The 21,913-nt window shown below is 33.1% G+C and overlaps 1 protein-coding gene and 1 pseudogene across 3 annotated transcripts in view; both read right to left on the bottom strand.

Moving 5' to 3' along the window:
* Positions 1-21,913, bottom strand: part of DPYD (dihydropyrimidine dehydrogenase) — an 825,900-nt gene that overhangs the window by 693,019 nt on the left and 110,968 nt on the right. For both annotated transcript variants that reach the window (XM_089919140.1, XM_022553288.2), the window contains exon 3: positions 21,470-21,552. In XM_089919140.1, the coding sequence (XP_089775266.1) occupies positions 21,470-21,552 (83 nt within the window). The remainder of the gene's footprint in view (positions 1-21,469; positions 21,553-21,913) is intronic.
* On the bottom strand, positions 5,773-21,552 carry LOC149750701 (cytochrome c pseudogene; annotated as a pseudogene). The gene is made up of 2 exons (XR_016394715.1): positions 21,470-21,552; positions 5,773-19,887 (listed from the first exon to the last, which is right to left on the bottom strand). The product of XR_016394715.1 is annotated as a cytochrome c pseudogene (transcript).

Here is a 21,913-nt window from a genome sequence, read left to right as displayed (position 1 = left end):
ATCTGCAAAAAACTTGATACAGGCAAAAGCAGTGTTTAAATGATTCAAAGTTTTGTTCTTACATGTCTTCAACATACTAGTTTATTATTCTTTTCAAATAAACACATTATTTTCTCAAACCAAAGGTATGAAATTATTACAATAAAAGCAAATTAAATGCTGTATAATTATCTCATTTATATGGCTAAGGTTATTAGCTTATATATAATGTCTTTAAAATAACTATTTGCAGTTATGTTTCAAACTGCAGATTTGACACACCAGCCAGGAGGAATGCTACAATTCCTGCTGTGCTAAACTTACTGAAACAAATAGAAAAAACACTTTATTTTGTTTTGTTACTGTTTTACTATTTTGTAATTGGACTACCCTACAGGAAATACTCTTCTTTATATCACTGAGTTAGTATAATAATCTTGTTTCATGCTCTTCCTTTATATACAACATAAGGATTTCTGAATTATTATTTTATATGAGGGATAAAAATAATGACAAAAAATTTTAAAGATATTAATCAAAAGCTGTGTTAGAACTACTTGTAATGGCAAATGCTCCTAATAATATGATTGAATGTATTTTTTGACAATGGAAATATGGGCACACATACTTATATCCAATTATCTATAAAATGCGACTACACAGATAGAGAGATAAGAAGCATTCTGAAAAAAAATATGTCTTCTCCAAATGTTTTAAATGAGTAACACCATATATCTTACTATTCAAAGATTACAAAGTTGTTGTTTTTTTCCTTTCAATTATTAACTAAAATAAGGCTAAAAAGCAAAGTCTCCTTGTATACAAAGTAGTCTTGAAATTTATATCTGGAGACTATCATTTAGGTTATATTCAGTGATGCTTATATATTATGTGTTCCATGATTAATTTTGTCAAAATAAATAACTTTTATGAAAGTGCTAATATCTTCATAGAAGAATTAAAAACGATCTTTAGAAAATGCTTGATAACTCCACTCCATCTCTCCCTGGATTCCACATGCTAAGACCACTTTTAAAGAGAATTTTGTCACTGAAGTAAAAAATTCATTTAAAAGGTTTTTAAGCTGGAGTAGCTTTATGAACAGTTGTGCTAACAGCAATAAAATGTTATTTCTAGTGAATAATGAAAAGTCTTATCACATTCCATTTAGAGAAAAAACAAACTTGTTAATAGGCTAAATGTTTTTTTTTCTTAACCATAATTCTCATTTAATGCAGACATCTTTGGGGGGGGAAAGGGGTGCATATAATGGTATATAACATCTAATTTGGAGCTCTATATAAATACCACCTGTTTCTTAAGTACTATCAGCACTTACTGAGAATCAGATTATAAGGATACCAAAAACTTTATTTTATATAAAAGCACACATAGAATTTCTTCAGGAACAGGCACTTGTGAATATAATAGTAACGAAAAATAAAAAGGAACTAAATATAATTTTGCAAATTACATCCTACGGTATCATGTCCTAAAGCTCTGTCCCAAAACTCACTATTTCAGAGGATTTTAACATGTTACAAAAATTCATTAAGAAAAATAAATAAATGCATTTATTTCATAAAACCTTAATTAGACACATCCTACAACGTGTCTTTGACATTATCTATCCCTACAGAATCTCATTGATATTTCTCTTCCTAGACCAAAGTCTATGGCATTTGATTGTGTTCACCCAGGTGTAGCATACTCAGTGATACAGAACTCTCTCCTGAGTAAAGAAGAGGGAATTAAAGAAATTAGAAGATAACAGGTTGCATATTCTAGTTGTAAAAACAGTTACTTTAGGAAAAGTAAGTGCTTAAGTGGTCATATAAAAAGCCCTATTAAAACCAATTAAACGGGCTTCCCTGGTGGCGCAGTGGTTGGGAGTCCACCTGCCAATGCAGGGGATGCGGGTTCGTGGCCGGGTCCGAGAGGATTCCACATGCGGCGGAGCGGCTGGGCCCGTAAGCCATGGCCGATGGGCCTACGCTTCCGGAGCCTGTGCTCCGCGGCGGGAGGAACCGCAACGGTGAGAGGCCCGCGTACCGCAAAAAAACAAACAATTAAGCTTTGTCTGTTAGGATTTGTAAACCTACACTTTTGAGCACTGAACTGAGTTGACAAGACCAATTAATAACTAATTCTTATCAAAGTAGTGAAATACTTAATTTACATTTGGGATAACCTGCATGTATATTATTTTGGTTTTGAAAAAATAAACACTAACTTGACATTTGCTAAAATATTCTGTTAAAACAAGCAATGACCTGGGGCTCTATTTCGATTCATTAAATGAAATATAAATTAAAAATGTTTTGAAAAATAAGGCTCATAGACGTTAAGAAGCTTACTAAAAATTACAGTCAGTCTGAGGGACAGAGCCAAAATTAAAACTCTGAAAGGATAGAAGACTGACCAATTGAAAGGTAAAGCAAATTAATTTTGGTTTAAGGAAGCTGAGTTTTGCATGACAAACATGCAAATGTCAAATAAGCATTTAGAGCTTTGGGTTTGGGGTTCAAGAAAGTGATGTGGCAGATAATACAGATTTAAGAGACAATAACTAACACACAGACTACGAATAAAGGCAAAATAAGGAGGTGTGATCACTAAAGGCATGAATGCAAAGTGAGAACAGGACCCAAGAGGAAAAATATTAAATATTCTGCTTGAGGGAAGGAGACACAAGAGGGATATGGGGATATATGTATACACATAACTGATTCACTTTGTTATACAGCAGAAACTAACACAACATTGTAAAGCTATTATACTCCAATAAAGATGTTAAAAAAAGATATACATATAAGATATATGTATATACATATATATGTGTATATATACATATATACATATGTATATATACACAATGGAATATTACTCAGCCATAAAAAAGAATGAAATAATGCCATTTATAGCAACGTGGATGGACCTAGAGATTATCATACTAAGTGAAGTTAAGTCAGACAGAGAAAGAAAAATATCATGATATCCCTTATATGTGGAATTTTAAAAAAAGGATACAAGTGAATTTATTTACAAAACAGAAACAGTCTCACAGGCTTCAGAAACACACTTATGCTTACCAAAGGGGAAAGGTGGGGGTGGGGAAGGGATAAATTAGAAATTTGGAGTTGACATGTACACACTACAAAATATAAAATAGATAATCAACAAGGACCTACTGTATGGCACAGGGAACTCTACTATTATTAGGATACTATTTAGGATAAGGATATTCTGTAATACCCTAAATGGGAAAAGAATCTGAAAAAGAATAGATAACATGTATATGTATAACTGAATCACTTTGCTGTACGCCTGAAACTAACATAATATTGTAAATCAACTGTATGCCAATATAAAAGAAAATGTTTTTAATTAAAAGAAAAAATATTCTGCTTGAAATGAATAAAACAAACAAAAGGAAAACAAGATTTGTTTTTCTCTAAAGTTATAATGACATGTAATTGCTTATATTCAACCAGTACATAAATTTAATAACCAACACAATGTGTTAAGGTAGACAGAGGGGGACTTCAACTTCTATACAGAATGTAGTAGGTCACAGTAGGTCAATCGATGCTCTAATTGCCAAAAATGAGAAAAAGCTGAATAAACCACAAACATTTTTAGAGGCATCAGAGATCTGAAAAAGCAAGGAAAATTGCACAAACTGAAGTTCTTGAGAAGGGAGAATGTTCTCAAGATAAGTCGAGGAGAAACTACCAAAACTTTTAGTGATCATTGGCACAAGGGAAGGGGTGCTGTAAGTGGAACATTAAGGGGTGCTGTAAGTGGAACATTAAGACAGACAAACACGTCTGTCTCCCTGCTGGATATATGCAGAATTCTAGTGCTGTGTGGGAGGCTTATAGAGACTAAAGTTCTAAAAGGCAAACAGAAAAAAAAAAAGGGAAGAGGGAATGGGGTATGAAATAAAAACTGTTAGAAACAAAAGAAGAAAACTGACAAATCTCAAATCATACTTGAAGAGTTTAACAACCCTCTCTCAGAAAAAAATAAATATTTAAATAAATAAAAATCAGTAAGGATATTGAAGATCTAGATAACACTATCAACTGTCTCTAAGTGACATTTATAGGACACTACACCCAACAATTGCAGAATAAACCTTCTTGTCAAGTCAACATGAAATATTCACTAGGCATAAACCATATGCTGAGATAGAAATCAACTTTGAAAATATTAAAATCGTAGAGATTTTATTTTCTGGCCATAATCTTTTACAATTGATAAATCAACATTGACACATCTTGATCACCCAAAGTCCATAGTATACTTTAGGGTCACTAAAATGTTCAGATCTTTTGCCCATTTTTTAATCAGGTTGCTTGTTTTATTATCATTGAGTTTTAAGAGTTCATTGTATATTTTGAGTAAAAGTCCTTTATCAAATATGTATTTTGCAAATATTTTCCCAGTATGTGACTTACCTTCTTATTCTGTTGGCAGTGTCTTTGCAGAGAAAATTTTTAATTTTAATGAGGTCCAGATTATCAACCTTTCTTTCACAGATCATGCCTTGGTATTGTATTTAAAAGTTATCAGTGACTCAAGATCATCTGTGTTTTCTCCTATGTTCTGGGAATTTTCTAGTTTTGCATTCTACATTTAAGTCTATGATCCACTTTGAGTTAATTTTTGTGAAGGCTGTAAGGTCTGTGTTTATATTCATTTTTATGCACGTGGATGTCCAGTTGTTCCAGCCCCATTTATTGAAAAGACTATCCAGTATCCATCATATTGCCTTTGATCCTTGGTCAAAGATGAGTTGACTATATTTGTATGGGTATGTTTCTGGGCTACCTATTCTGTTCCATTTATCTGTCTATTCTATAGCCAATACTACACCACAATATTATAGCTAGAATGTCTTAAAATTGGGTAGTGTAAATTCTCTGACTTTGTTCTCCTTCAATATTGTACTGGCTATTCTGGATCTTTTACCTCTCTGCATAAACTTTAGAATCAGTTTGTCAATATCCATAAAATAACTTGCTAGGATTTTGACTAGGATTGTATTGAAGCTAAAGATCAACTTGGGAAGAACTGATATCTTAAGAAAACTGAGACTTCCTATCAAGGAACATGGAATCTCTCCATTTATTTAGTTTTTCTTTGATTTTGTCCATTGGAGTTTCATAGTTTTCTTCATATAGATCTTACATATATTTTGTTAGATTTATACCTAAGTATTTCATTTTGGGGGTTGCTGATGTAAATCATAATGTGTTTTGAATTTCACATTCCAATTGCTCATTGTTGGTATGAGAAAAACAATTGATTTTTGTTTATTAACCATGTATCTTGCCACCTTGATATAATGCTTATTATATATCAGGAGGTTTTCTTGTCAATATTCCAGGAGGGTTTTTTGTCAATATTTTTCAGATTTTCCACATAGACAATCATGTCATCTGTGAACAAATACAGTTTTATTTCTACCTTCTCAATCTGTATACCTTTTATTTCCTTTTCTTGTTTTATGCATTAGTTAGGACTTCCAATATGGTATTAAAAAGGAGTGTTAAGAGTGGACATTCTTGCTTTGTTCTGAATCTTGTCAGATTTTTATTTGGGTCTTTTTTTCTTTTTTGTTATTTAAAATAATGATGTATACATCCATGTTCTTTTTTCTTTTTATTTATTAAAAAATTTTTTTTATTGAAGTATAGTTGAGTTACTATATCATGTAAGTTTCCAGTGTACAGCACAGCAATTCAGTTATATATATATATATATATATATATATATATATATTGTTTTTAGATTCTTTTCCCTTATAGGTTATTACAAAATATTGACTATATTGATAGTTCCCTGTGCTATACAGTAGGTCCTTGTTGGTTATCTATTTTATACATAGGACTGTGTATATGTTAATTCCAGATTCCTAATTTATCCCTCCCACCACCTCCCTTTCCCCTTTGGGAAAGTTTGTTTTCTATGTCTGTGAGTCTCTTTCTGTTTTGGAAATAAGTTCATTTGTGTCTTTTTTTTCCTTTTAGATTCCACATATAAGTGATATCATATGATATTTGTCTTTCCAGGTCTGGCTTACTTCACTTAGGATGATAATCTCTAGGTCTATCCATGTTGCTGCAAATGGCATTATTACATTCTTTTATGGCTGAGTAATATTCAATTATATAAAGTCCAAATAATCTACCATGTTACATACTTATGAGGATATAAAATATAAAATTTAGTTAAGGAATTTATTCATATCCTAAATAGACTGTTTGGAAATTTGTGTAAATATACTTCTACGCAACATCATATATAAAATGTATTTATTGTTATATATAAGCAGATAAAAATAATAAATAATAAGAGATATATAATAATTTGGCATGTTTAGATAATCTTAAGCTTGCTCATATGTTTATAGATTGCAAATAGTATGTATTAGTATTGATATAGTCAAGATATCTTTCTGGAATAACTATATCATCTATAGAAATATATGTGACAAAAATATTTATCATGACCCTTAAAAGCAGGTAAATATTTTGGTGGAAATGCTGAAAGAACAATCAATTCTATAAAAATTTCAAGTGAGCAGAATAATCCTGAAGAAATATGAATTGCAAGACAAGTCTTGTATTACTACCAAATAAAAATAGACTTTCATTTTAATGGAATGACCGAACCTAAGCAATGATTCTCAGGCTTCAATTAATGGTTCTAACTGGCTCAAACTTGCTACCCAATGCTTTTTAATTATTTAATATATTTTACTCATATGCAATCATTTAACTATAATTATATGTCAAAACTAGTAATTTATTTCTTTACAATGAAAAAATTTCTTATCCTTGTTTCACTATTAAAAAGAAAAAATCTGATTCCTCAAACAGCTTTTTCATCCAAACCGTTTAAATTTCAACATAGTTCTTAGCCCTGGGTGAGAAATGTCTCAAGCAATATTCCCTTACAGAATATGAAATTATAAGCAACATCTAAGGGGATGAAGGAAGAAATGAAATATGAAGGAAAAATATGACAATGACAAATATAATACCAGTAAGTAATTTAACCTTATTGTAAATCATTTTTCTTACCTATCCAAAAAAAAAAAAAAAAGAAAGATTGCTCTAAACTCTCCTCAAAGATAGAGGGAGATACTGGCAGGATAAATGGTTTGTAAACACAGCACAGATATCAACTAAAAGTATCACCTATGACGTCCAACGAAAGACACCCATTTCCACTAAAACTTGATGGAAGTTGATGTTATGGAAGACTTCTAAATAAAATGACTACTATTATTTCTTCTATTTGCCAGCCAAAGTAATGGCCCTTAAAATGGGAAAGAACTATAGGGCTAAAAGTTAGGACATGTACTAAATTAACTAAATTTCTTAGGAGGTTTCTTGGAAGATATTAGGAAGGTTGAAATTTAAACATCAGGAGCATTTTTTTAAAGAGTACAGAGTATCCCATATGGCCTCTCATTGAATCCTAGAAAAAACTTCTTTGTGCACTAGAAGAAAAATATTTATTCATGATTCACTGATTTATTAAGTAAATATTGATTGATTAAATTTTAAAATAGAGGCAATTCCTCAGAGAGTCTCATGGGTACAGAACTTTATAAAGGAGTTAAATAGACAAAAAACACATCACAATGAATATTTTCCAATAAATATCAGCTATCATATATGTACTTTAGTAGATGCCATGATTCTTCATCCATTTATAAAAATAATTGATAAACTATAATATCACAACGTTGAATTTTCATCGGTACCTCATTGTGGTTAACTAGTGTCAAACCGGAGAGTAACATTATACTGTTTCATAATGTACATGGTTCTTCAACCACAAGCATAACAGATTAATGCTAACTGATTCAGTGGCATTGACATGGATACCTCAAGTTGCCTGCACATTGGTGACTTTACAATTGCAACTGACGATTTAATTCTTAATCATGCCTGTTCACTTGCATGAGTAATCCAGGAAATGTAACTTATTCAGTTTCAAGGAACAGCCCAGAAAATAGGAGATATGACACCTCAGTAAATGTTCTAAGTCACACTTATTAATAACAGTGGAAGAGCTTCATAGTATTTTTACTATTAATCAGAGAAAATCACAAATTCATAATATATGTACCAAACAATTCTTTGAAATTTATTTTAATTGGTTTATGTCAAGTTTGCTCTTAACGAGGGGTCAGTGAACTATGACCCATGGGACAAATCCAGCTGGCTGCCAATTTCCATAAATAAAATTTCATTAGAACACAGCCACAACAATGCAGCCACACCCGTTGGATGACATATTGTCTATGTGGGTGCATTTGCACTATACCAGCACAACTGAATAGTTCCAATTAGAGACCATATGACCCAGAAAGCTGAAGATACTATCCAGACTTCTACATAAACTGTTTGCTTACTTCTGCTTTACTATCAAATTACCATGTTCTGTTTATTTAAGCAACAAATTCAGAAAAAGTAAATCTAACCAGTTAGCTATCTTCACCAATTGTCAGAATGGGATACATTTTTTCTTCCCAAAAAATAGAGTAAACACAAACACTCTCGATGGATAGAATTCAGTATACATCACAATAACCTGTAGAAATAATAGATAAGAAAGGGTAGAAATCTTCTTTTAAATGTAGTGTGCTGATATATGAGAAATGGTAAATAGAAAAACTAAACTGCAATGTATATCTTCTAGAAGAGAAGACTATTACAGAAAAAAAATAGAATCAGCTGTTGTGTTATATGTGGAATGAACCTAAATTAATTAGAATGAGCAATAACAAAATATACCAATGTACTTATAAACAATAATGAATTATCTATAAACCCATTCTATTATTCTTCTTAAATTGTAGAAAATGCCAAATATAATTACAAAATACATATTCAAAACATGTAAACCACTAATTTTCCACTTGTAAAAGCCTGATTCAAAAAGCAATTTACTTTATGGTTTACTTAAGCTTTGTAACTACATTAAAATATGATAGTATATACACAACAGCTTGTTAACAAGATTATCATAACATTAAAATCATAATGGGGCACTTCAATTATGGATACTTAAAATTAAAGCTAATCCTCACAGTACCAATTTTTATCTCCTAAATAATTTTAGCTATTAGCTGCTCATTCAAAGTCTGTATCTAAAATGATAAGCATTCTAGAGTAAGACAGCTCTGTACTTTTCTTTGGTAGCAAAACAAAAGCTGTATCCTTTCTCTGTAGTCTTTAACCCACAATCTTTTGCTATGAAAAGAAAAATGCAATTTTTTTTTTACCTTAGTTAAGTACTATTTATTTATGTTGTTGCTAATGTTGTTGTTTTAAATAGTAACTTCTAATATAATAATACATATTTTCTGTTTTGGTTTTATCGTTCTAAATGTATCAAGTTGTCATAAAATAGCAGTTACAATAGTAATTTGATTTTTTTCTGTAAATATTTCTTTTAAGAACATATTGTCTAGTTACACAGTGGGCACCAGGTTGAAAGAACCAATGCTCAGATTAATGAATATGGTAATGCATTTTATAAGTATATAACTGTATCAAGTCATGCCTGATTTACTTGTGCTGCTGTTTCCCCAAATTTATAATTAATAAGTATGCAATCACTTCTCACACTCAAGTTCTAATTAAAGTTCAAAGTAGAGGGCTTCCCTGGTGGCACAGTAGTTGGGAGTCTGCCTGCCAATGCAGGGGACACGGGTTCGAGCCCTGGTCTGGGAAGATCCCACATGCCGCAGAGCAACTAAGCCCGTGTGCCACAACTACTGAGCCTGCGCGTCTGGAGCCTGTGCTCCGCAACGGGAGAGGCCCCCGCTCACCACAACTGGAGAAAGCCCTCACACAGAAACGAAGACCCAACACAGCGAAAAATAAATAAATAACTTAATTTAAAAAAAAAAAAAAGTTCAAAGTAGAGGAAAACAGTAAATTAACATAGCTCCTAATTCATATATGCCAATTGCTACCAAATCCATAAATAATCCACAAGTATGAGGTATATATTTGGTTTTATTAAACATTAGTGAAAATTACTATAGAACTTTTCTTCTACCTCCCTTGAATGGTGAAAAAATTAAACTATCTTTGGCCCATTTGAAACTGAATGACAAATCTTGCTTTCACTCATCCCTGAAATGAATGAAAAGTAACATTCTTAAGTTATGCAGTAAACAGATAATACCAAATGTATGTGTGTGTGCATACACGTGTGCACATTTGCACACACATGTGTAAACTGTGTGTATACATATGTATTCATAGTACACAAATTACATTAACTTAATTACACAGAATATATAATCAAATGCAATTAATTACATATATTTTTACATAATCATTTTCCTAATGCTTAACCTACATTTTCTAAGCTGCATTTCAATAGTGTTATTAAAGTAGTTCCATCACATCATTATCTAGAGAAAGTGATGGTGTGCTTTTGTCTTTATATTTTATAAAATTTGAAGATATTCAGCCTGGTTGCCCTCTTTCTATGTTAGGTGAAAGAAACCATAGACACATGTGCTTATGTGCACAGTAGAGTGTGTGCCTCTCTCTAACAGAAGTGATAAAGACAAGATATTCTCCTCTGCATGGAAGAAAAGAGGATACTCTTGTAACCTGCTTACTGGGGGCGGAGGGTGGGGTGTGTCTTCCAGAGATTCCTGCTGATCCATTTAGTGAAAAAAAAACTTGGAGAAATATAATTATTATAGGATCAAGAAATATGATTAAAATAGAAAGCTTACACATTGTTTCTGCATCCAATTTCACAGGTCAAACTTTGCATGTAGTTAAAACACACATACACACACGGGCATTTATAATTACCTTTATTTTTGTAAACTTTGCAAACAAAAATATGTTACTAATATTGAATATGTAATCACTGATCATTATATAACATATTCAGGATTTTAAACAATTTGTGTTTACTTTTCATACCATTAAACAACCTGCTGATTTCATTAGAAATATTTTAATAATTTCTCATTTTATTTATTTTATACTTCTCTTCAACACCACTTCAAATTTTCTCATGCCTTAGATTTGTTTTCTAAACTACTTATTCAATTCACTATTCATAAATATTTAGGTTGCCTTCTCTTCCCCCTCATCTTTTTTTACCATCATAAAAGAATTTCATTGAAAGTTGTGCATAAAACTGTAATTCTAACAGATATGTCTAAAAAGCAAATGGATCTCCAAACTTCAAATGCTGTCAAACTGCAAGATTTCCTTGACTGAGACAGGGAGATTCATATAGAGATAGAAATAAAGATAGAAATTAATAGAGATAGAGTACATATACATGGACATATATATATATACAAACACACATTTCTGCATATAATATATATATATACACATACACACACAAACTTATCTACAAGTGTAAGGTTAAGTAGGATAGTGATAATATTCTTATCTTCAAGTCTTATTCAGATGGCCAAATTACTCATAGAGACAGTCTTTTACTTCAATTCATGTAGAAGTACCAGTTAAAGAAATACCAGTGTAGTTTAACCATTATGCTTAGCAAGGGATGCAAAATTAATATAACTAAAACAATAAGCAACTAAAACAATATGTAGGTGCCAGGAGTAACACATCCCTTAGATCAGATGGCAAACAGCCTCAGTACCACTAGATATTAACAGAGGAATGAAATTAAAGTTGCACTTTATAAACTAACACATCTAGAAGGAAAAACTGAAAAATACTTCTTTTTAATGTCTTTGAATCTCTCTTCAGACCTCACTCTTTCAATGAAAAGTTTAGATTGCTATTTATATTCCTTCTACCTCTCAAAGTCTAAAGTAAAGCAATAGCTTTAAAGGATTTTTACCTTTCAACTTAAATGATATTTAAAATGTACTGTATCCCTTAAAATTATTTTCCTAATTTACATAGTTATACTTTCAGTTTTAACTCTGGATACATAGCTGGGTTTATGGTACACCTACTATTACTATTACACGCACCAGAAAAAAAGCCAAGAACATAAACTGTGCAACTCAACATCACCATCTAGTGACAGAATTCCTAACACGTGACAAAGCTGAGCAAAAAGGAATAGATTTCAGAGATATAATGCCCTGGTAGTTTATCTTTAGAATAATCACCAAATGTAACAGCTCTCACTGAATATGTATGGCTCTACAAATAAAATACTAACCCTTAATTGGCTATGTCTGTACTCTAAAATGTAATTTATATTCTTACCATAGAGGTATATTCACAGATCTCACCAATCTATATTTTTGTGTATTAAGTCATTATCAGAAAGCTTCATATAGTTTTTTACATTTTTTTCTTAATGAACTATATTCTATATGTAACTTTTCTTTCAGATTTTGACACCCCATTTTCTTAAGTTATTCAACTGAAGTACCTTCCAATTTCATTATTTCTACTACACATGGCCCACTACTGCCTTGGGAAGTAAAAAGGTGACAAAGAGACACCACGTTTTTTAAAAAGGTCCCACTTTTCCCCTTGATGTTTAGAAATGATTACAGGGACTATGACAGGTGCAAAATATAATACAGTAATCAAATCACTTTGGTATGATAAGAGGGTTGAATTGGCAGAGATAAGGGGAAAAAATGAAAAGAAATTGAGAATTTCACCTCTAAATTCACTATTATCATACTATAGACAGAGATTTCACCTGGAGATGATACATTTTTTTCTGTCCTTAAAAGTTTTTCATGTCATCATTTTCAGAAATCCTGTACAGTATTTCCACACAGCCATGGAACTACAATGGACTCTATAAGTTAGATAAAAAATATTCCCTCTGGCATTCTACATTCTAAGACCACACCGAAGTTTTCCAGTCAATTCCATTATGTATGACATATGTAATTTATTTGAAATAAGCACTATACACCATTCAATGGAAATAATGTATACAAACATTGTAATACTTTGTATCTTCATTTTCTTAATGTTTCATAAATTACAAAGCATTCTCTCCTACATTATTGTTGTTCTTCATATCAATCCTATTAAGCTTTTAATCCTATCTTATAAAAAAGACTAAAAAAGACTAATTTATCTAAAATCACAGTTGGAGTCTAAAATCTGATTTTTGCCACTTATCCAAGATTTTGTATCTTATTTTATTCTTCCCATTTTTCCTTCTTACTTCATTATTTTTCTTTTTTTCTTTTATTTTTTTTTAGATGGAGAATTTTAATTAAATTGGCATAGTTAAGACCAAAAAGGGAAAGTGGACATTGTCAGTGTATCTTCAGCCCTTGCCTTAACGGGCGAATGAACACAACTTGAAACACAGGTGACTCTTGCTGGTCTATGAGACAGTGAAGGGAGCTTCTCAATATTTAAATATATTAATATAACCAGTTATAGAAATCTAAATATAAAACCAATCTCCTATAGGGTTTGAGAAGGCATTCACCATATCCCTGAAAAGTTTAACATTCCTTATTCAAGTTTAATCATCTCTTTAGAAAGGGAAAACAGTAATAGTACTTGTTGAACCAGAATTACTATCAAAATTCAAAAAGCTGACCATATTTATTTAGCCACAAGCCAATCTTATTTAAATCAGGACAGAAATATTACATCAGCCATTCATGATCTGAATTCTAGTGTATGAGATCAATTTAAATATGGTACACATAAAAAGTCATGAGACATTTGTTTCATAATAAATAAGGCAGTGGCCAACTATTACTCATTAGTAGCTTTTTTGAGATAAGCTATCAAGTCTGCCCTTTCTCCCTTCTTCTTAATGCCAGCAAAGATCACTTTTGTTCCAGGGATGTACTTCTTGGGATTCTCCACATACTCCATCAGCGTCTCCTCTCCCCAGAGGTGATGCCTTCGTTCTTGTTAGCATCTGTGTAAGAGACTCCGACAGCCTGTCCTGTCTTTCGCCCAAACAGAACACGGAGATTTGGCCCGGTCTTGTGCTTGCCTCCCTTTTCCACAGTATGGCACTGGGCACACTTCTGAACAAAAATCTTCTTGCCCTTCTCGACATCACCCATTATTAAATCGTTCTTTCTCCGTGCACGACTCAGAGGTTCCCGCTCGCAAGCCGAACGTCCCGCTCTCTAATCCCAAGAACACGCCGGTCCGCGCCTACGTATCTCATTATTTTTCTAATCATTCATAATATGCTCCCATTATAGAAAATTTAGAACAGAAAATTATAAGCCTGAGAAATGTGTAAGCCCACCACTCAGATATAATATATTTTGCTGTATTTTATTCCTATCTTTTTTCTCTTTATTCTTTATATTCAATGGAGATCATGTTCTACATGGAATTTTGTTTCCTGGTATTTTTCAGTGAACATGATGATACTCGTGTCACTCAAAAACACAGTGTTAAAGATCATTTTAATATCCAGATATAACTAAATATGCCACAATTTACCATTATGTATATATATTTATTGATATACCATATATAGTATTTTATATTCTAGAAACTTCATTTTCTTATTATTTCCTTAATAGTAGACAATTAGGTTCTACTCAATTTGTTTACTGTTATATTCTATAATTTGAGAAACAGTTTCAGATTGTCCATAATGTCTATGTCTTGTGCATAGTATATTTCATGAAGTTAAATTTATATGAAAAGGGGTATGTTTGTTTCAAGGTTCTTAGTACTTATTGGTACACTCCCTTCCTTAAATGTAAAAGTAATTTCAGTTGCTCTTGATCTCTGAGAATGGGACAATGGCTCTTACCATTCCATCTCCAGCACTCAAAAATCTCCTCCTCGCTGAACTGCAGTAACGTCAATAACCAAGAATTAGTACTTTTTATGTAATTTATATTTTGCTTGCCATTAGAGTTGAATATTTTAAGGGTTTCTTAATCATACTTTGCCAATTAACCACTAAGCTCCTAAATTTTTTTGAATCTCTTACACACATGGCAATACAGAACACTGATGTTGTCTTTAAATTTTGTGATTTTTTTCGATATACAGAAGCTTTTTTTTTTTTTTTTTGCGTTACGCGGGCGTCTCACTGCTGTGGCCTCTCCCATTGCGGAGCACAGGCTCCGGACGCGCAGGCTCAGCGGCCATGGCTCACGGGCCCAGCCACTCCGCGGCATGTGGGATCTTCCCGGACCGGGGCACGAACCCGTGTCCCCTGAATCGGCAGGTGGACTCCCAACCACTGCACCACCAGGGAAGCCCCAGAAGCTTTTTTTAATGCAGTCAAAGCTTAGTTATTTCCTCAACTACTTTTTGGATTATTATCTCTTTCCCCATCTAAACCTCAGAGATAGTCACTTTCATAGTTTATTGGACTGTGGCTGTCTCATTTATTTATTTTAGCTCTTTGATATACACGAAACTTCCTTTAATACCCATGAGGTGAAAATACAAGGTGATTTCTTTTTTCTAAACAGCAAAACAACTGTCTCTTATACCATTTGCCGAGCAATTCAACATGTCCTGGATGATTGGGGTACTCTAATATAACTACCTCATAGGATCTTCATAGAATAGGTAATACACAGAAAAGTTCACAAATTTCCATCTTTATCTTAAAACTGACCATATTACTAAATTCTTTTATTAATTTCTAGAGTGTTTTTGTTGTTAATTCCATAGAGATTTCTACATACAAGTCATGTCTTTAGAAAATAATAGTCACCTTGTCTCCTCCATATCATATTTGTTAATTTTGGTTTTATATCCATTACTATGTTCTGATTTCAGTTTTACTCTTCATTTTTTGAGAGTGTGCATGATGTGTATGTGTGATGTGTGTGAACGTGGTTTAACCTTACCCTAGACTCTCCTTTGATGATAATTCTATCGGTGAGAGAAAGGTGAATGTCATGTTAGCAACTCAAAAACATCTCTCTGGGGCGATGCTGTCCAAACCATAGCCACTAACCACATGCAACAATTTACATTTAAATTAATAAAAATTAAATAAAATTAAACATTCAGTTCTTCAGTTACACTAGCCACAGTTCAAGTGCTCAGACACACTATATCAGAGTCCCAATTTATTCTGTTGGAGAAAGTTATTTAAAATGTTTAAATCCCGGGCTTCCCTGGTGGCGCAGTGGTTGAGAGTACACCTGCCGGTGCAGGGGACACGGGTTCGTGCCCCGGTCCAGGAAGGTCCCACATGCCGCGGAGCGGCTGGGCCCGTGAGCCATGGCTGCTGAGCCTGCGCGTCCAGAGCCTGTGCTCCGCAACGGGAGAGGCCACAACAGTGAGAGGCCCGCATACCGCAAAAAAAAAGTTTAAATCCCAAAATATGTTTCTCTCTGACACACATTTTCCTAAACCAAGTATTTTCTTAGGCATCTGGTTAGATTCTCCTTTCTGATTCCATGCACTATCATTCAAAATCAGATGCTTTCCCATGGCTACAAATATCAAAATACTTAACAAATCCCAGGCTGCAACCTCCAGTCTTTTTCCTGAGTTGCAGAGTTGTATTTTCCTTTGCCTACTGCAAATTTACACATGAGTTTACCATAGCTATCTCAAATTCATCTGAAAACTAAAATCATCTTACTTAATCCTCCTCTTCTTTTCTCTTTCCCTATCTCAATTAATGTATATCCAAATACTCAAAATAAAAACATTTGAGTTTAAACTTACACAGTGCTGTATGTCAATTATATCTCAATAAAACTGGAAGGGAAAAAAAAGTTGAATACAAAGTCAAAAAAATTTTTTTGACTTGCCCTTGATAAATGTCCTTCTTCTTATTTTTTATCTTTATCAATAATTCAACAAATAATTATTAAGCACCTAATATGCTAATACTATGGTAAGGCTAAGAATACAAAGGAGAGCAAAATAGCAATCCTCCTACCCTCATGAGATTTACTATCTACTAGGATACACAAATAAATTAGACTTTATTCTGAAAGCATAAGAAAACTTTAAAAGGTTTTAAACAGAGCAACAGAGATTAAATCAAGTTTTTAATATATTGAGACTATTAAGTCACAGAGTCTCATCAGATCTACCTTCTAAATATTTCTAAATTTCTCAAACACACTCTCCTCTGTTGACCTCTATACCCTTCTACCTTTATCTTAGTGGGGTCACTGATTTCTCTACATCTCTCATTCCCTCCACTGTACTCTCTACTCTACTGCCAAAACAAACTTTTGAATTATTTTTTCCCAGTCTGGGTATGAGTTAAAACCTAATAAAATACTTGTTTCATTTAGCCAGCACATTCCAGAGTAGGCTGTATCCCCTTACACGTTTTAAATAGCCGGCCACAGGTTCTCACATCCAGGATTAGATCCTCACATCTGGGATCAGGAAGAAGCACCGGGGGGGTCTAAAATGATTCCTGAGCTGGGACACTGATGAAAGAACAGGCTCAAGATTGCTTGGCAAAGACTGCCCACGAACAGGGATTGGATGAGATGACAGAGAACTGAGTAAGGGCAGAGACCCCTCTTTTTTGTTCTAAGCTCATAGCAGTAGTAGAACCTTAATAAATGAGGAGGTAATACCCAACTTGATGATAAGGCCCAACCAAGGCAGCCACAAAATGTCACTCTTCAGATTCAGTCCAGTTTTGCTCCAACTTCTCCAGACTACAGACAAACTCAGGAGGAGGGTACCACTGCGGGTGCCCGGAGCCACCTGAGGGCTGCTGCAGAGTTAAGTTAGTGAGAAAAAAAGGATGTTCAATAGCCAAGCTATGTCATGCCCATGGACCAAGAGAAAAAATGCCATGTCATTTTTGGGATCAGGGAAACAACTCAAGTGCTGGGGCTCTGAGTCTTCACATCAGGCATTTGATTTTTGTATCTGTCTCCCCAACTAGGCCATTAGCCCCTTGAGGGCAGAGATTCCCTTATTCATATCTGTAACCCCATTACCTGGTGTATTACAGAAACACAATAAATGTTTATTAAATAAATGAATGATTGTATCTATCCCCACATTGTATTTTCTTACCCTATCAGAATTCTAAAAAGCTGTAAAATAATCTTCATAGTTTTATCAATATATTTAATCCTGTCACCCTTCCTTAAAAACCACAATCACTCCTTGAAGTAATTTAAAGTATCTATCCTGGCAAGCTAGACTCTATGTAACTGACCTCTAGAATATGGTAACAAACACATTTCCAACAAGCCTCCTGAGACCAGCCCCTGAACTAACTGAAATTGTTGGCAAATTATTCATACTTGTCTCCCACTGCCCCCTCTCACACCCTGAAATTCTGAATAGTTCCCACCATCCCTGCCAACCTCATACTGCTTTATTTATACCCAAGAATTCTTGGCATATAAGGAGAGATATTACTGACCAAATAATTCTGCCTATGTGAGTTTTGCAGGAAAACATACATTCAAAAAAGCTTTGTAATGAGGTGGATAGACCTAGAGTCTGTCACACAGAGTGAAGTAAGTCAGAAAGAGAGAGACAAATACCATATGCTAACACATATATATGGAATTTAAGAAAAAAAAATGTCATGAAAAACCTAGGGGTGAAACAGGAATAAAGACACAGACTTACTAGAGAATGGACTTGAGGCTATGGGGAGGGGGAAGGGTAAACGGTGACAAAGCGAGAGAGAGGCATAGACATATATACACTACCAAACGCAAGGTAGATAGCTAGTGGGAAGCAGCCGCATAGCACAGGGAGATCAGCTCGGTGCTTTGTGACCACCTGGAGGGGTGGGATAGGGAGGGTGGGAGGGAGGGAGACGCAAGCGGGAAGAGATATGGGAACATATGTATATATATAACTGATTCATTTTGTTGTGAAGCTGAAACTAACATACCATTGTAAAGCAATTATACTCCAATAAAGATGTTAAAATGAAAAAAAAAAGAAAGAAAGAAAAGTTACACACAAACAAATACATACAAAAACACCGTAAAGATACTTTGTGATTTGACAAACAGCAATAATAACCTCTTTACTATTTGCTGGAGATACGTAATATTAATAAAACTACCTTTACTGTAAAAAAAAAAAGCTTGAAAAAAGTTTGCTCTACGTCAGACCACTTTACTGTTCTTGAAATACATCTTGCCCCTTTGTTCAATACCTTTCCCTCTACCTGTAAAACTGGCCATATTCAAGGCCTAGTTCAAATTTCTTATCCTCTCCATGGTATTTTTTGATTTGACACTCTTCATGTAAGACAATAAAAATGATCATAGATGAGAGAACAATTAATTTTTGCCCCTTGATGCATTCTCCTTTTATTCTATTAGTCACATAACATTATAACTTTTTGTTTATATGCTTCCATAGTCTCACATATAAAGAATGAGCTCCTGCTGTATTTTCTAAAGGCAAAAACCAGAAGTTTTTTTAAAAGTGCTAGGCCCACAGTACACTAAACTGTTGAATGCTTTTGGTAACAAGATTATTTAGTTGTGTTTAGTGAATCTAAAGATTATGAGTGTGTGTGTGTATGTGTAAAATATCTGCCAATATAAACAAAGTACATTACACAGCCATATGATTAAATGCTGATTTAAATTAACTAGCCTATTGCTTTATCTCATAGCATGGATGGTTGAGAGGTTACTCCAATCAGGTAATACTTGTTTTTCTCATTAATTCATCTCTACTTTTTGAAAAGCAGAATTTTCGAAGATGGCAAGTATTACAAAATTTGGCAGAATTTTATAATCTCTTCCAACACAGTTCTCCCATAATTCAATTTGTTTTTTTCTTGATGATGAATTTTCTATACTAATTATATCCTTCCCTTGTTCATTGTATTTCCCTCACTCACATCCATTTTCATTCACATTGCCCCTTTGCAATTCTTTCTATGTTTTTGGCCTTTTATTCAAAGCTTCAGAGCTGGCATTCTCTTTGTCTTCCTTTGGGTCTATGGGTTTACTTCAAACTGAATAGATATAAAAATACAGAGAATAACTGTACAGTTCTAAATAAATATTGATGTTATGCTTAACATATTCAAAGTTATTACAATAAACATTTACAAAAATGATGTTTTCAATTTATACCTGTGGTAGTTTCAGGTAGAGGATAAAGAATATATTGAAAAACAGCAGTTCAGTCATAACTTCTGCATTGGCCTTTTCCACAATACATTTTACTCTTTATTTTAAATTTACGATTATTTTCAATAACTTTTACTTTCTGAGAATGTCCACTTGCACTGTATATAGATACAAACTCTCTATTGTGGACTCAGTTTTATTTTTCCCTCTTTTTTATTAGTAAAGACATTAACAATAAAATAGGCTCACTTGCTCCAGCTGGTAATTTCTCAATACTAGTAATATATTATTCCTCTTTTTGTGACATCATAATCATCTATATAGAAGTACCATGTATCTTTGTGTAGAAGCTACTGTTTCCATTAAATTTAATTACCTCCCCCTGTGGTTTTAAATAGAAGTGGCTTCAAAATGAGGGCAGCTTCTATTAAATTTAATTACTTTCCCCTGCTGCTTGCGTGGTAAAAGGGAGGTCACTAAATGAGAGCAGCTTCTAGCCTAAAGTATATGGTAACTGTGTGCCAGCAATAACAAAATTGTGCCCAAAATACCCTTCTAGGGAGCTTCACAGGTTTATCCTTTCTCCTATTTAAAATTTTTTCTTTAGCCTTAATTTAAGCCCTTAAAAAATGAGCATGGATAGAAGCAGATATATTTTAAAAATCAATTTTAGTTTCACAGGCTAAATCAAGGCAAATATACTATTTCTGTACAAATATATTGGACATTATCCCACTCAAAGGTTCAAGCTCAGGACTTTTAAGATTAACATCATTTGTTGTCGTTTCTCCAGCTGTAAGGATGCTAAGTTTTATTCTTCACACATTTTCAATGTCTAGTAAAAGCCTTCATTGATTCTGATCAGATGGATTTAAAGACTGCTTCCTAAAAGTTATTAAAAAGGTATTAAGTTTAGGGAGATTTCAGAAAAATATTCAGAAATAGTAATGTTAAAAAGGAAAAAAAAGAAAACCCATCAGGTTCATTATAGACTGCTGTATTTGAAAAAAAGTTAATCTGTATGCTTTATAATAGTATGAAAACGTGTATCAGTTTAAAAATACAATGGTATAATCCTATAAAATATTTTAGTTAAATATTAATTAGGAGAAAATACTACTCAGTTAAAACACCATTGTACTATTTATTTTTTTATACAGGCAGAATGTAGATGAACAACATTTCCATTCAATCACACAGTTTAGTATAAATATAAAACAAGACACCCCTTAAGCATTTTAAGTAACAAATTAAACATTTACATTTTTTACTGTGCACTGAGGCTTAACATTTATGCAGCTTCAAAACCAAAGTACAGCCTCAAGGGAAGTCTCTCCACTGACAAATTAATACCTTAGAGAACAGAGCTGAATGGTGGCAATGAACTCATTTGTTCCCCCAATAATGAAGAATGACTTTTTCTTTACCACATCTGTGACTGTTGCTATGGTGACCCAGACTTACCTCATTGCTTCTCGGAGAGCTCCTCGTTCACCAAGAGTCGTGTGCTTGATGTCATCAAAATTATTCTCCAGCTTCTCGCAATTCTGCAACATATTAGAAAAATGCATTAATCCCCCAACATACTGAGATAAAATTATATCTATGCAATTATGTAAAATATAATTGATTATATTGATTATGGACTCAAAAATATGCACACCATTTTAATTGGGTAGGATTCATTAAAATTGACAGTGTGAATTCAACAGTAACAAAATAAAAACGTTTTATGTTACAGCTGTCACAGAAGTCTTAACAATTTTTCAAAATTGGGTAAATAGAAGAAATGAGTATTATATAAAAGTAGTACAACTTCTAGAGTTTTGAGGTTTAAAAATTAGTTCTCTAAAATAATCTCAAGTATACCAAAGCCAACTGGAATTCAAAAGAAAGTCAATAAAGTTT

The sequence above is a fragment of the Delphinapterus leucas genome, chromosome 1 (assembly GCF_059928025.1).
Source record: "Delphinapterus leucas isolate spDelLeu-1000000601 "Yukka" chromosome 1, BTC_Dleu_Yukka2, whole genome shotgun sequence".
Classification (NCBI taxonomy): Eukaryota; Metazoa; Chordata; class Mammalia; order Artiodactyla; family Monodontidae; genus Delphinapterus; species Delphinapterus leucas.
This window is presented reverse-complemented; position numbering and strand designations above follow the sequence as displayed.